The 16,413-nt window shown below is 40.3% G+C and overlaps 2 protein-coding genes across 3 annotated transcripts; both read right to left on the reverse strand.

Moving 5' to 3' along the window:
* Nucleotides 1-6,426: 6,426 nt before the first annotated feature.
* Nucleotides 6,427-8,922, reverse strand: LOC122014689 (putative pentatricopeptide repeat-containing protein At3g25970). Its single transcript, XM_042571052.1, has one exon. It carries the CDS (start codon nucleotides 8,867-8,869, stop codon nucleotides 6,641-6,643), a length of 2,229 nt encoding a protein of 742 aa, XP_042426986.1. The 5' UTR covers nucleotides 8,870-8,922; the 3' UTR covers nucleotides 6,427-6,640.
* A 29-nt stretch (nucleotides 8,923-8,951) lies between these two features.
* Nucleotides 8,952-16,029, reverse strand: LOC122014688 (ABC transporter G family member 36-like). Of its 2 annotated transcripts, XM_042571051.1 has the most exons (24): nucleotides 15,488-16,029; nucleotides 15,293-15,413; nucleotides 15,114-15,202; nucleotides 14,873-14,957; nucleotides 14,501-14,660; nucleotides 14,319-14,395; nucleotides 14,117-14,170; nucleotides 13,901-13,991; nucleotides 13,492-13,793; nucleotides 13,121-13,402; nucleotides 12,728-13,044; nucleotides 12,482-12,642; nucleotides 12,239-12,342; nucleotides 11,998-12,154; nucleotides 11,788-11,913; nucleotides 11,579-11,712; nucleotides 11,164-11,496; nucleotides 10,764-11,054; nucleotides 10,597-10,680; nucleotides 10,388-10,521; nucleotides 10,073-10,300; nucleotides 9,784-9,955; nucleotides 9,444-9,698; nucleotides 8,952-9,356 (listed from the first exon to the last, which is right to left on the reverse strand). In XM_042571051.1, exons 1-24 carry the CDS (start codon nucleotides 15,832-15,834, stop codon nucleotides 9,099-9,101), a joined length of 4,362 nt encoding a protein of 1,453 aa, XP_042426985.1. In that variant the 5' UTR covers nucleotides 15,835-16,029; the 3' UTR covers nucleotides 8,952-9,098. The 2 variants fall into 2 exon arrangements, with proteins under 2 accessions (XP_042426985.1, XP_042426984.1); XM_042571050.1 differs by having other exon boundaries at nucleotides 10,388-10,680.
* Between the last annotated feature and the right edge of the window lie 384 nt (nucleotides 16,030-16,413).

Genomic DNA, 16,413 nt, shown 5'->3' on the forward strand with positions numbered 1-16,413 from the left:
GAACTTGAGTTGAGTGTTCGGGTCGAACACAGGAAGCTCAAGTCCATCAGGAGGTCAAAACTAATTCCTCCTCTCGGTCCCTGTTGTAGCCTCTATATATAAAGTCTCACATCCACCCAAGCCCTGCTTCTTACCCAAGTAAGGGGTCGGTCAAGCCTTGCTTGTTGCCCAAGCATAAGGTTGGTCAAGTCTTGCTTGGTGCCCAAGATAAGGGCCAGCCAAGCCTTGCTTTGTGCCCAAGCAAGGGGCCAGCCACAATAGGAATAAAAAGGGAGATTTTATTTAAAACAGAATTTTTTTAAAATTTTTCCTCTTATAGCTATTTACAATGATTTAAAAGAGAGATTTTAATTTTGTTAAAATCTTTCCTTTTTGTAACCATTCACAATAGGAATAAAAGGGAAATTTTATTTAAAACAGAATTTTGTTAAAATCTTTCCTTTTTAGCTGCTAGCAAAGATTATAAAAGAAGAGAGGGTGGTGCCCAAAAATTAATCTAAGAATCCTCTTCTATTCTCTTGTAGTCGGCGCCCCTCCTCTCTTATTTTCCCCTTGCTTCTTTCCCTAGGGCCGGCAGCATCTTTCCCTTCCTCTTCATTAGGGTCGGCACCCTTTTGGAGAAGAGTTTATTTTGTGGCCGGTTGCTTGGAGGAGAAGAAGAAGAGAAGAAGACATCTTATTCTAGCATCTCTTGGTGGTCGAAAGATTGGAAACAAGAAGGAGTCGGGTGGTTTTGTCTTGGTAGATCGTCGCCCACACGACGTCCAAGAGGAGGAGAAGGAGTCGGGTGGTTTTGTCTTGGTAGATCGTCGCCCACACGACGTCCAAGAGGAGGAGAGGAATACAACAGAAGATCAAGAGGTCTTAGCATACGAGGAAAGGTACAACTAATTTTTATTCCGCAGCGCAATTAGTTTGTTTTTCTTCGTATGGATCCTGAACACCAACACAAGAGGCCAGCGATCTTGTGCTTCGATCAAGGTGCGCTTTGATCAATCAAGAACTTGCTTGATTGATCAAACACATGTTTGATCGAGCATGTGGGTTGCTAGGAAAGGTTCTGTGCTCGTACAAATTTTTGTACAGGGGATTTACACAGAACGGAATTTCCAGCGCCAACAGTCATATGGCCACACTAGTGAGCAGAGTGACCTTGAACACCACAGATCTGACAGCACCCAAGATAACGATTGGAACTGGACACAGCTGGATGTGCAAGAGGATGCGCAGACATCTCAATAGATAGGCATCGCTGATGGGACATCGATAGAACCTGTTGGCGATCACCACGATAGTTTGAATATCGATTACGAGAATTTCCTGCTTGAGCCACAAGAGCAGTCATTGGCGTCAAAGATGGAGATGGTGTCAAGACTTGGGCTTCATAGTTGAGGAGCTGCTCGAATAGCTCATCAAAGGTAATAGAGACATCACAAACTTGCAGAGCATGTGAGATATTGCAATAATCTTAGCTAAGACGATTCAGGACACGAATGGAGAGCTCATCAAAATCAACTTTGACATTCATAAGCGCAAGAGCGTCAATATTTCTTTTGATGTCCTGCATATAATCAGTGATAGATCTATTTAAGGGCTGGTAAGATTTTGACGATGAGTCATAATCCTGCCACATGAGGGAGCAACATAGGTTCTCTCCAGCGTTTGTCATGCGTCGTCTCTAGATGAAGTTAATGAAAAAATAAACTACACAAGAGTATGAGACATCGAACCTATAATAGCGTTGAGGAGAAGTTGATCCTGACAGAGCCAGAGAATATAATCAGGATTCGCCTGAGGGAGTGTGGTGTCTGTAGGCATTATCTACGCAGGGGGGCAGGGACGTGAGCCATCAATAAAACCCAGTAAGTCATATTCGAATAGAAGAGACGTGAACTGTAAACTCCAGGTAGAGTAATTAGAGGTGGTGAATTTCAACGGTGCTTGAGCATTGACGTTGAGAACTACAAAGACAGAAGGTGAATCAGGAGTATTTGTGAGAGATAGCCGATGAGTGATGTCATCAGCGGCAGCCATTGTAGAAGGTGACTGGTGGATATTGTGGAGAAAAGAAAAAAAGATTGTTGTTAAGCTTAGCACTTTGATACCATGTTGACGATAGAATTCATACACTTTATTAATGATAATCTGTGATATATAAATACCATTACAAATTGAAAAATAAGAAAACACATAAAATATGAAAACATATAAAATACTATAAAATAAATAAGTATTTCCTAATAATAATTATTCTCTAATAATTAGAAAACAAATAAGTATTTCCTAATTATAATTATTCTCTAATACCTTCTTCTCCTTCCTCTTCACCAACAGGCAAGAGGAACACGAGCAACAACCCCTCCCTTCCCTCTCTTTCTCTTCTCCCTTATTTCCTGCTTTTGGGCAGTAGCCACTAAAGCCCATCAAAGCTCGTCGGAGCTCGTCTGAGCTCGTCAAAGCCTCCAGCGGAGAAGGGAAATGCAACCTAGTTGTTGCTCCCTCCCAACAACAAGTGCAAGCAACCCTTTCTCCTCTCCTTGCTCTCTCAGTGTTGCGATGGAGCTCACCGGAGCTGACTGAGGTTACCTAACAAAGGAGTAGTAGCTTTTTTGAGAAATCCTTTTTCTTTTGTCTATCTACCACAACAAAGGTAGTCTTCTCCCTCATTTGTCTAAGAGCAATAGCTATTCTTTTTCTAGCAGAAAACATTATCTTCATTGTTGCCCTTTTGTTTTTCTTTTCCAGCCAACAACTACGTACCAATAGCAGCCCTTTCAGTGCCTCTAACAATGGCCTCCGTTCCTTAAAGGTATATTTTATTTTAATCAATATGTGGTTAGAATGGGTAAATAATTAGATAGTAATGACAGTCTCTTTTAGGAATGTGAAGTGGTATAAGATAGCGAAATCAAAAATAATAATATACCGGCTTCGAGTCATAAATAATGTTTATATCTTATGTCATGATTTTTATTATCATTTGAGTATTTGAGTTATTGTTGTATTATATATGTAGATACGAGTTCAGATGGAGCACTGTGACTTGTCGACACTCAAAGTTTTTACTGTACATAAGGTGGATATATCTCTCTTTGACTCTTATATATTATCCTTGTGCATGAATAAAGAAATAATGAAATTATATATATTTGTATAGTTATTTTTAAAAGGGAATTAAAATGATATTACAAGTAACGAAATGGGTTAAAATAATAAAATCATGGAGGATAAATAATTGATATTATTTCTTGTCCACATGTGGGTTCATACTGGGATTAATATGGGAAGAGTTGTTTTAAAAATTAAATAAATATTTTGAATTACTCTTCCGTTGAGACCTATCTTTTTGACTTGTTTAACCTTCCACACTCTATGTTTTTTGATGTTCTACCTATTGATACTTGTAGTTTTTTTATCTGTGAACCCTAGAATGATAAATTAATAGACTTGATACGAAAATGTTAACTTGATTGACCATTTGATATAAAAAGAGAATAATTATAATAAATAGATAAAATGAAATCCTTAAAGCAGAATAATAAAGATGGTAAATAAAGAATATTAAAAAGTGAAAATTACGAGTCTAGCTTTATACCAGAACTTTATATTGGAGTAATAAACTATCCACATATTATTGCGGTAGCACGACGGGCCGCGATCCAGAGTACTTGATCGTACACCCGAGGTGTGATGGCGTGATGTAGCACTCAATTAGTGTTTATTATGTCTTCCATCGGTGAGGGCTGATAGCCTATACGTCAGATGACATATGCGACAGTATTATACTCTAAGGAGACTTTTAGCCTATACATATGACATTGCACTCTGATGATATTGGCTCTAATGATTCACTTTTTAGTTAATTTATCATATTTGGACCATTGATATACATATTGATATTACCATGGATGACTTGTTTACCGGTTGATTAAATAATAAGACTGGAGAATTGATTTTAATTAATGATAACAAATGATGATAAAGTGAAGATTCTAAATTCTAACATAAAAATATTACATGATTATAGATGATGATAACTGAAGATGATTATACATATATATGTATGTATAAATGAAAAACTTTAAGAATAACTTAAAGTTATAATAAAAGATTGTGATTTACTCTACTTCTTTGACTTTTTAGACAAGATTAAATTCATGCACATCTTTCTTAATTACTCACTTAGTCATTTGACTTACTTTCTGCATTCCTTGGCCTCCAGGTTTGCAGACACAGGGATTCTTTTGATATTATTGTTGGTCTCGACTTTACATAGAGTTGCTCAGAGATCTTGACGTGTTAATTCCTGGTTTGTTTTTGATTTTATTTCGTTGTATTTATATTTTGTTTCATGTGTTGTCTTACTTGTACAGTTTTGTTGTATATATATATATGTGTGTGTGTGGTTCTTAGGGTTTCTTGCATTATACTGTCACCAAGTGGATTACCGAGAACTATCCTTCCAATTAGAGTTGACACTCTTTAAACTCATTTAAGGTGTAGAGAACACACTCTTAGGAACCAAAAATCTATTGATGCTCCTTGGGTGTTTTAGGTACTTATTAGGAATATAACTTCTCTTAATACCTTTCTAGGCTTCTTAGAAGCCTTAGTCACACTAGACTCCTCATGGTCAACTCTAGGGATAACTTCTCTGGTGACTTTCTTAGTGACTCTCTTAGGCTTCTTAGAAGCCTTAGTCACACTAATATTTTCAAGGCTACTTCTAGGGATAACTTTCTTCTTATCTTGACTTGACTCTTATACTTAGTTAGGGTTAATTTCATAACTATATGGAATTTTATAGTATGAGGGCATATTCTCCTTGGTTTTTGGAGTTTTAATTATCTATCTCTAGTTAACGATAGAATTTTACATATCCATCGCCAAGTTCGACTAAAGCTATGACAGAATCGTTAACGAATTTAATGATGGAATTTTAATTCCGTCGTAAAATTGCGACGAAATTAAATATTTTCTCTGAGTTTAGTGACGGAGGTTAAACTTTCATCTCTAAGTATAACAACAAAATTAAAATTTCATCATTAAATTTAACAACGGATATTAAATTTCATCACAATTAGCGATGGACGATTAAATTCTATAAACGACATGAGTGATCCATTTTAAAGTGTTTCATTATTGATCGATTTGCGCAGGATAATTCCGTGTCTAATATACTTTTTTTTCTGGTGACGATTATAAAATTAAAGTTCATGATATTAAATGTAATGCACTAATATAATTCAACCTAAATTATAATTAACTTAACCCGAATGAATTGTTCTTAAATCAAAATCTGCGCTCCTCATCATCATAATTTGCAGTAAAGCCACCCCACGGATTTCCACAGTTAGCACATTTATTTATAGATATTTATTCTAACGGATCTTGATTAAATTTTCAACGCATACAAAATGAATCATATTCAAAGGTAGTTATATTAGGATAAAATATCTTTCATAATTTATCTATCTATATTATATTTTATGTTAAATCTCTCGAGATGAGTGATATTATTTTTACTCAAATAATTTATAGAAAAGTCATATAGTGTATTATTTATAAAAAATTATAATACTTAGCATACTAATTTATATATATCTTTAAAAAATATAGTGGTTTAATTTGGATTTAGCAATTTGTATATGTTCAAATTAAAACTAAATAGCGAAATAAAGTGTTAATTTAATTTGTTTGATTTATTTTACTAACAATAATAACGGGGAAAAGAAAAATATATTTTTTATATTTAATTATCAATTCAGATATATATATATTTTTTTAAATGGTGAACTAAGATGTTGATAATTTTAGGTGGATTAGTAGTTTTTAAATATTTTAAAATCTTATAAATGAGATAAATTTAATGAAACTTTTATTCCATTAATAATTAAATTAAATGAGATCAAAGTTTTCTTTTGTCTTGGAATCAAATCAATTTAATGAAAATTTGATTTATTTTTTTTTTAATAGTGAAACTATTCCAACAATTACTTCCTTTTTATAGGATGGTGGAAGAGAATTTGCATAGGCAATGAATTTGAGTAGGCATGTTTGATGATTTTATCTCATTAGTAAATTTATCTTCCTCTGATTAATTGGACATCCTTGATATCTCCATCAAACAATCGAAGAATTCCATTCATCGCGCCATTGCTGCAAAGGATGAAAACATGCACTTTTTTTTCCATGTTGTCGGTGATATGATCACCTCTGAGAACTTAACCCAAATAGATCACTTCTGATTCGAAAACACTTACTCGTCCAAAGATATGTCTTTATTAAGACAGTTGGTTCAATGGCCACAATCTTTTCCTTTTTTATGAACAAACGATACGAGTGAACAAGAATCACATTCGAAGAAGAGATGTGTGAAAGTTCCTCTTTGTTTTGTTCATCATAAAAATGGAATTGAGGTTCAATGGAGGATTTTTTTTTTTTTCACTCTTTACATGTTCAATAGATGACTTTTCGACACAAATTTCTCGTCCGATAGAGAAGAACAAAGTATCATCGCACTCGCCTTGTGAAAGAGTTAAACCTCCATGAGAAATCCTTCTTTCATTAACCATTTTGTATTCTCATGTTATTCCAAGTGCATTTGACAAATCCTTCTTTCATTAACCGTTTTGTATGCTCATGTTATTCCAAGTGCATTTGACAAATCCTTTGCTCCTCGATCCCAGACTTGTTCAAGATGGCATGTACATACGGATTTGAATTCAAAAACTTCAGTATCTAATGAAGAAACAGTCGTGATCATCTCAGTTAAAACTTCTAGCATCTTATAGACCTCTTCGACTTGAGGGTGTGACCTATCTTCAGCATTGAAACAATGCACTTGGTTCATAATCTCCACCCAGCTCCAACCTGGGACTTTACTCAAGCCTCTACTCCTCATCGTTCTCTGCATTGTAGCCCTATCGTCCCACATCCCAACCCCTGAATACATGTGCGATAGGAGCACATACGTCGAGTGATGTTTAGGCTCCAACACAAGCAAATGCTCAGCCACACGGCTAGCCAATTTCAAATCCCCGCGTACTCTACACGCACCTAGCAGTGTCAACCAAACCATCTCATCAGGCTCAAATGGCATCGACTTGACCAATTTCATTGCTTCCTCGAGCTGCCCCGCTCGTCCAAAGAGATCAACCCCACACGCATAGTGCTCCATCCTTAGCGCGACTCCAAACACGGGTTGCATCGACTGCAAAAACTTGGTTCCTTCTTTGACTAGACCACTGTGACTACACGCAGTGAGCAAGCCAACGAACGTGATGTGGTCGGGCTCGACCCCTGACTCGTGCATCTTCGAAAACAAGCTGAGGGCGACCCGGCCTTTCCCATGTTGGGCGTATCCGAAGATCATGGAGTTCCACGCCACGGGGCTGCTCTTGAGCGTTTCATCGAACGCCTTGTGAGCATCTTCGAGGATGCCGCACTTGGCGTACATGAAGATCAAGGCACTTCCGGCGAACTCATTGCCGGCGAAGCCCAGCCTCAGGACGTGTCTATGAATCTGCTGGCCCAATTGGAGGACCGCCAGATCGGCGCAGGACCTCAACGCGGCCGAGAATGCATAGTGATCGATCTCCATGGCCTCCGATTTCATCATGAGTGCGAACAGCCTCAAGCTCTCCTCGCTCCGCCCGTTCTGAGAAAGCCCGGTGAGAAGCGTGTTCCATGAGATTGAGTCCTTCAGCTCCATGAACTCGAAGGTCTTCCAGGCGTCCTCCATCGTGTCGCCTGCCCCGGGCTTCCCGTACATTGCGATGAGGGCGTTCGAGACGTTCACGGTGGCGTCGAAGCCCCGCTTGATCACCAGCGCGTGCAACGCGCGCCCTTCGCCGGTGTTCTCCTGTTGGAAGCAAGCGCTGATGGCGCTAGTGAATGTGTACATGTCTTGCTCCATTCCCAGCTTCTTCTGCATCGCGACGAAGAGCTCCATCGCGTCCTTGGCCAAGCCATGGCAAGCATAGGCCGCGAGCAGAGAGTTCCACGATACCAGATCCTTGGGATTCTCCATCTTGTCGAAGATCTTCCTCGAGTCTTCCACGGCGCCGCACTGCGAGTACGCTGTGATGGCGGCATTATAGGCGTTGATGCCCATGGCTTCCCCGAATTTTACAATCTTAGCGTGCACTTGGCGGGCGGATTCGTGATAAGAGGGCGCGTTGAGGGACGTCAAGAGCCCGGCGAACGTGGCTTCCTCGAGCTTGAAGCCAGCTCTCTCCATCTGCTGCAAGGCGATGAGGGCCGCGTCGGCGTCTCCAACCCTCGCATGGCCGGCGATCACTGCGCTCCACGTCACGGCGTTCGGCTCTGGCATTTGCTCGAACACCATAACGGCATCTCGCATCCTGAGGCACTTGGCGTACACGTCGACCAGGGCGCTGCCGACGAAGACGTCGTGGTCGAAGCCCGATTTGGTGGTCGAGGCATGCAGCTGGCGGCCGAGCTCAAGCTCGGCGGCGCGGGCGGCGGACTTGAGTAGACTCGCGAGGGTGTACTGGTTGAAGCGTAGTCCGGCGGAGAGCATGCTCCGGAACACGGCCCACGCTTGGTGGTGCGATCCGGAGGCGACGTGAGCGGCGACTAGGGCGTTCCACGAGACAACGTCGCGTCGGGGCATTTCGTCGAAAAGCTTGCGGGCGTCCGGCAGGCCGCCGCCGGGGGCAGAGTAGGCCGTCAGAATTTTGTTCCAGGAGACGACGTCAGCATTGTCGCCAGATTTGAGGAGACGAGCGTGGGTCTTCGCCGCCGTAGAGCGGACAGCGATGGCTGGACGCAGAGATGAACACGACATGGCGCCCGTCTTCTCCAGCGCCGCTGAACGCCACCGTCGCTGAACACACACACACATATATATATATCTTATAATAATTTTATTTATTTCTTTTAAAATATTCGTACTATTTAAATTTTAAATTCTAATTTACTTAGAGGAACAATAATCAGATTAGAAATTAATTTCATGATATTAATATTTTTAACAATTTTAAATAACACCCTCAACCAATATGAATATGGTAGGAGAAAGCATGTTTCTATGGTCTCCATGTTGTTCTTGATCCTCAGAAATGAAGTTATTATCACCTTCTCTGAAAGTTGAGCATCTTTATCGAAAATCCAAAGAGGAACGCAAAAAACACAGGAAATGCGACGATCACCGAAGCTACAACCCCCATGAAGCTGCGGTCGAACCCGAAGTAACTCCTCACAAACTCTGCCACGGTCGGACCCTCTTCGAGTTTCTCTTCAACATCTCCGAACTGGGAGGTGACCAATCCATACAGTGTCCAAGCAATGGGACATAGCCAGTAATACCATCTCCACCACACTGGAATTTGCTGTGAAAACAAGAAGCAATGCGGTTGAGTTGATGTCCTCTAGTTCGAAATATACAAAGGATTGATCAATTGAAGTTCCCAACTTACCGTGCGAGGAATGATGAATCCAGAGAAGAGATTCCACATTCCATAGAAGGCAGAAGAAACAATGGATGCGATGTTGTAGTTGGGAGTCAAGCCCACAGCCATCATTCCATAAAAAGTGAAGTAAAGGAATGTGAAGTACATGAAGAACAAGTACCAGAAAAATTTAGCAACAGTCCACTCGAATCCGATCATCGCATAAACTATTACACCATATATCAAAGCTTGGACCAAAACGTAAGGAACTTCAATTGCAACCTATGAAGGGAAACATAAAATTAGAGAACAAATGCAGTTTGTTGCCCGGAATTTTAGTTGAATTCATTAGAGAATACACACTTACTTGCCCGAAGGCATATGGCAAGGCCGAATACATCCCTGCAGCTCTTTCCCTGTAAAAGACTGTTCGTTCAATGGCCACAACTGGCTGAACAGATGAAGCATTCTGTACCCCGATAAATAGCACTGAGGCATACATTGAACCCATCGCGTTAAACAAATCTTGCTGTCTAGACCTGAAATTTTAAGTTTTGTCAAAGCTAATAACAAATTTGTTAGTTAACAACACTTGTAAAAAGTCAGAGAATAAGCGAGTTTGTGTGTGTTCTACCAGAATTCCTCGAAGGATATACCTTTTGGTGCCAAGGCCCCAGAATATAGTTCCGAACATCAACGCTATCACTGTTGTGAAGAAAATCCTCACTGCAGTGTATGGAGGATTCCTCCAATACGATAAGCGTTGTTTCCATAGACACGCTATGCACTGCACAATGAAAGACTGAGAGAACTGCGTCGGAAAATAGAGATCACTTGAACCAGGAGGAGGTTTGCTTAGCTCCTTTATCAGACTCTTGTTTCTCCTATATATATATCATATTGCAAAATGAATTTACAGAAGATGAACTAACAATAAGAAATTGAGAACATAATAAGAACAGGGAACTCACTGATACAACTCTGAATTCTTGTACAATTCACTGAAATTAACACCCAATATATTTTCTTGGGCTTGTGTGGTCACTTCCAACATCCAAGTTGCAGGATTGTAACCATCCTTTATCTTGCTAACTCCATCAATTCCCTTGGAAGGAATCAGAAAACAATTGTCAGATGTTTCAACAAAGAGTATCTCTATCAAAATAATTATGCCTCCTACCTCAAAGTAGCTTATCAGATGGCACGAATGGTGACCGAGCGGACCTACATATATTTCTTCGCCACCTCGCTTCAATAGGAAGAGCTACAATTAGGTAGAAAACGCAAATGCATTAGCACAGAAATGTTGAAAAGTTAAAGAATAATTTTATTAAAGAAATTTCTCACCTCATCAAAGGCTTCAAATATGTCAATGCTAGGCTGGTGAATAGTACACACCACAGTCCTTCCAGTATCCACAGTGTTCCTCACAGTTCTCATAACAATAGCTGCAGCTCTTGCGTCGAGCCCAGAAGTCGGTTCGTCCATGAATATAATTGATGGGTTGGCAACAAGTTCCACAGCAATAGTGAGCCGCTTTCGTTGCTCAGTCGACAACCCATCAACTCCTGGCAATCCAACAAGTGCATTTCTCAGTGATGTCAGTTCTACAAGCTCCATCACCTCTTCCACAAACATCTGCAAGAATGCACATTCAATTAGCCTTTAAGTGGAACAAGTAAAGAAAAAAGATAAAAACATGTAAGATCAGGCATCTGGAGTTTGGTCTGTTTAATCTAGGACTTACAATCCTTGTTGCAGAATCAACATCATTAGACAACCGAAGCCATGCGGAGTAGACAAGAGACTCATAAACCGTCACATGGGGAGAGTGAATGTCACTCTGCTCACAGTATCCTGATATACGGGCAAAAGTTTCCTGCTTTTTAGGGAATCCATTTATGCTAATGCTCCCTTCGATATATCCACCAGTTTTTCTCCCAGCCAATACATCCATGAGTGTTGTTTTGCCAGCTCCACTCACACCCATTAGAGCTGTAAGAACTCCTGGTCTGAATGATCCACATACTCCCTTTAGGAGCACCAAACGGTCTTCTACTACACCTTGAGCTTTTATTTCCTAAGGTTTTAACAAAATATGTCAAGGTTTGTCCAACACAATAGAGTTTTCAAAGCTCAAACTGCTGTCAGAGTAAATATACCTGTGGCATGTCCACAGAATATTGTATATTATCGAAAGCAATACAAAACGGAGTGAATGGGAGGACCATTCCCCTCTTGTTCTGTTCAAGAGCAGCATTTCGGGAACCTACTCTTCTCGTTCCATCAATATTTCCTATACATCATATTTCCTCTTGAGAACATTGTAAGAAAATTACCAAGCGAGCTTACAATGTGTCTAGAAACTTACTCTTAGAAGAAGATCGACCAATAAATTTCCTTCCTTTGGATGACTGTTCTGACACTTGTCCAGTTAGGTTGGCAGTTTTCTCCCTTAACAATTCTTCAGAAAGAGGTGGCTGAGACTTCCCAAACGCTGACAATGAAAGATGGTTGATCAAAACTCATCTCTTAGTTCAAGCCCTTGACTAACACTAGTGAACAGTTGAGGGAAACTCACGTTTTAGATAAGTGAGAGCCATGGTAAAAAGAAAATTAAATAGTAAGACGTAACCAACTAAGGCTGCAAAGCCGATCCAATACCATCTTGCTTCAGGAAATACTCCACGCAACTTTAATACAATAACTCCTAGTGGCTCTCTCGTTTGCGGGAGTATCTGACACAAAACATAAATCATATCAGTTAACTAAATGTTCTCAGGAAAATAAGGCTTTCATGTATACAAAAGAAGTGTCCTCACCTGACTCCAGCTCTGCCCTAAGAATTCATTTGTTGATATTGCATTTTGCGAGTACATTAGAGGCGATATCCAATAACCCCAAATCCACCATTTTTTAACTTGTTCTGTAAAACAGGCTTTTTTTTTCAGTTCTCTCATCTATATGACATAACCAATTGATTTTACATATCCATAAGCCATGAAAGCAATGTACAAGCGTAGTTATATGTCTCATAATAGGTAGATCAAGGTTTCATCACTCACCTCGTGAAAGTATGAAACCACCCATCACAAGAAGGACGAGCATTGCAAAGGATCCAAAGGTATTTGCAACAATCATATTCCTACCTGCTGCACCAACGAAACGGAAGAGTCCAGATGCCATTTGGTTTACTGCTAGTAACAGGAGATATTGCTTGAACAGTCTGATCAGAGACATTTTAGATACATTAGTTTGATAAATCTACAATGGATTTACTCATGAGAAAATCTCTTTGAGGTGCTTCTTACCTTTCAACCTTTGGATCAAATCCAATGACATAGTAAGACGTGAAAACCCACACTGCAACTTCAATAAATGCAATGGGAATCTTAAGAATCCATGTTGGTATTGTATATGACCATGTCGGAAAAAATAGGAGATCTCTTTGTTTGAAGAAAACAGGAATCTTTAAAATGGTCATGGCGAGTTCAGAGAGCCCATTAAAAATGGTCACGAGTATTGTAAAGTAAAGTGCTCCCATGTATATATTACCGCCATCTAAAGAATCATGGGGCATTTTGGTGCGTAGGAAAACTGTCATTGTAATCATTGCCATGATGGTAAGCTGTGGACAAATAGAAAAAAGGTGGTAAATAAAGAAATAATGACCATCAAACTGAAGCAAAGCAATGCAAACTCACTTGAATCACTCTGAAGATGTAGACAAATGAGTTTCTCTTCATTAGCAACAATTCTCTGTCAATATTAGCTAGTAACAATTCCTTGTTGCTGACCCCGTATCTTGTAGTTGTAAGAGCAGCTGGGTGGCTCTTACTCCCATCAAATGGAACAACAAGTTCCTCCACAATAGCCCGACCAACATGAAATGACTGGAATGCTTCAGAAAATCCTCTTACTGGAACATATCTATAAGGTTCATTATGGCGTGCCCAGTACTGTTGCTGATCCTTCCTCGATGTTACCTACGACCCAAATAAAGAATCACTATCATACACTAGATTTTAAGCATAAATAATCAAGTGAACTAAACCATTTTATATGGTAAACATACTTCTTGTAGGAAGTCCGCAACACCCTTCCTCTCTGGGCATTTAAAGCCCATAGATTCAAAGAATTCGAGCACATTTTCTCGAGGGCCTTGATACACAACTTGCCCATCAGATAGAAGAATGATGTCGTCAAAAAGGTCATATGTCTCTGGTGCTGGCTGAAGCAGAGATATAACAGCAGTTCCACCAAGAATGTGGATTGACTGCCTGAGGCAGTTTACTATCTGGAAGGTTGTTGAACTATCCAGACCAGTTGATATGTCATCCATGAATAAAGCTCTTGCAGGTCCAACAAGCATTTCACCTGAGTCAAGCAATATTTGAGTTCTCAAGCAGAACATAACAAACTTATGACATACACAGGAGGCACCAAACATATTCAGCCAACAATGACAGCTATACTTGTTCTACCTGTAGTGACACGCTTCCTTTGCCCGCCAGAAATGCCTCGCAACATTTCATCTCCCACCAGGGTATCAGCGCAAACCTCCAAACCCAGTATCTAACGAGTTTGAAGAGCAAACAAACACAAAAATGTTTAATTAATTGTTCATTCATATTCCATAGATTTTATTAGTTGATGTAAACAGATATCTCAACACATATTTCTGAATGTGTAGTATCTACCTTGAGTACATAATCAGTGATCACATTAGTTTCTTGTCCTTTCGTTGCAGCTGCCTGCCAATTAAACAACAGAGTTAGATGTCATCTGTAAGCAATTATAAGTTCAATGAATGTAGAGAGTAGGGTTAGTACCGATTTATAGTTGAATTATAATTAATATAGGTGTTTGCGAAAACATACATGGAAAGATCACAAGTCTAACCTTCATGAAAACATCCAGGTCCGGATCTGGCTTAATGTTTGCGGCTTTCTCTCTCCTTGCTAACTCAGTTAACATCTCTGAGGATTATTCACAACAAAAGATCATTCACCATTACCTCATACTATAGCAATTAGTAGTGGACAATGATAAGAACATTTAGTAATGGATCTACCAATGCCTACCATAACGAGTACCGACTCCTTGGCATCTAGCAGAAAAAGCCAACGTTTCCCGAACAGTCATCTCTCCGATATGAAGATCATACTGGCTGATGTATGCAGCCGTTCGCTGAGGGACAAATTCATGCATTTCATGACCATTGTAGGTCACTTTTCCAGCGCTCTGCAGTTTTTTGGCAATGAACAACCCACTTAAAGCCAACAAAGGATACGAATTGGGTGAATAAAAGTCCACATACAAACATGAAATTGAAGACAAACTCATATATACATATATAAGCTAACAAAGGAGATCCTGAATTGGGTGAATAAAGGTCCACATACAAATATGAAATCGAAGAGAAACTCATTTATACATATATAACCCTCTTTTACCTTGAGTTCGGAACTAAGCTTTCCAGCCAATGCAAGCAACAGCGTGGTTTTTCCCGATCCTGGAGGACCCAAGAGTAAAGTCATCCTGTTGAAAAAGTTCAAGGCGATGATTTTAGGTCAGAAAGAGATTTTTTTTCAAAAAAAAAAAAGAAATCAAGATTGCTGGTTCTTTCTCAATAGTATACAGAGCAAATAAAGTTGAGTCGTCCGAAAGAAAAAACAAAAAAAAAAGAAATGGCACCTGCGTGGTTTGATGATTCCACTAACATCATGAAGGATTGACAAAGGTCTCTTTCTACTTGGAAGTACCCGCAAAACATTCGCAAAATCCTTTTTATGCGTTGAAATGAAGAAGAACAATGATCAGAATCTCTGAAATTGAATTCGATTGTTTTCTACAATATTTCCTTTATTTTATACCTCGAAAACGTCGATGGCAGAGTTGAGAATGGTTGGCAGGCCTCTGTCGCCCACATGAGCCTTCGCCTCGACGCTCAGGTGCTCGTACCGCACCTCGATGGTGGGGAAATCAAGCCCAACCCTAACATCGTTGAAGAAAAATAAGAAAAATCAGGAAACAGAAAGCGAGAGAAGGAGAAGCTGCCGCAGCGGCACCTGTCGATGCGGTCCCTGAGCTTGAGCAAGAACCGCTCGTTGTCCTCCTCCGCGACGCGGACGAGGCGCTCGACGAGGGCCCGCCGCTCCCTGTATCCCAACTTCTTGACTTCGACCTCCTGCAGCCTCCCTCCGCAGTCTCCCTCGTCGACGGAGATCTCGACGATGCCGTGCTGCACGCGGTCGAGAGTGGGGAGCTTCTCCAGCGCCGCCCACTCAAGCGCCTCCTCGTCGTCGCCGTCCTCCCACCCATCCCTCGACGACCGGGAGAACACCCCGTCGTCGCCCCTCCACACGCCGCTGCTCCGCCGCATGCTCCCCAGCCATCCGATCTCGCTGGGCTCCATGGCTTCGAAGGAGGCTTACACTTCATACAAACCGGACCTCGGAAACCGAATCGAGCTGAGGAGGGATGTGAGTGAAGAGCAGCATTATTCGGTTCTGCAACGCGAGAACGGAGTGGAAGGGGAAGGATGGCGACGGCAGCGTGGTCGCCATCGACGACGGAACGGAGTCGCTGCTTGCTCGCCGTGGATGGAAGCGAAGCAAGCGGCGGTTAAATAAGAGAGACGCGAAGTGAGATTTGAATTGTGAACGGGGTGATAGTAGCGACGGGTGAGAGAGAGAGGCTTGGGACGGTGCCGTGGTTCATTCTTCGGTTCTTCTAGATAAACATTTCCTTTTTTTTCTTATAATTTTATTAATAGGGTAAAAAAAATAAAAGACCCTTATTTTTTATTATCATTAAAATAATGGATAAAAATGTGATAAGATATCTTTTAATTATAATAAAAATAAATACACCTTTCGATTTTTTTTTTTTTTTGCTTATTTCAAGATAAAATGGAAAATAAAAAAAATAGAATTAAAATTTAATAATACTTTATAATTATTGCTAGAGGTGCCTTCGGTGTGAAATATTTAAA

The sequence above is a fragment of the Zingiber officinale genome, chromosome 8B (genome assembly GCF_018446385.1).
Source record: "Zingiber officinale cultivar Zhangliang chromosome 8B, Zo_v1.1, whole genome shotgun sequence".
Classification (NCBI taxonomy): Eukaryota; Viridiplantae; Streptophyta; class Magnoliopsida; order Zingiberales; family Zingiberaceae; genus Zingiber; species Zingiber officinale.

Bases quoted from the DNA above. Each gene is read 5' to 3' on its own strand.
- LOC122014688 (XM_042571050.1), bottom strand. From the start codon at position 15,834: ATGGAGCCCAGCGAGATCGGATGGCTGGGGAGCATGCGGCGGAGCAGC. The intron at 14,661-14,872 runs GTAAAAGAGGGT...AAAAAACTGCAG, and splicing joins AGCTTAGTTCCGAACTCAAG to AGCGCTGGAAAAGTGACCTA. The intron at 13,045-13,120 runs GTGAGTTTGCAT...ATTTGTCCACAG, and splicing joins ACATCTTCAGAGTGATTCAA to CTTACCATCATGGCAATGAT.
- LOC122014689 (XM_042571052.1), bottom strand. From the start codon at position 8,869: ATGTGTGTGTGTGTTCAGCGACGGTGGCGTTCAGCGGCGCTGGAGAAG.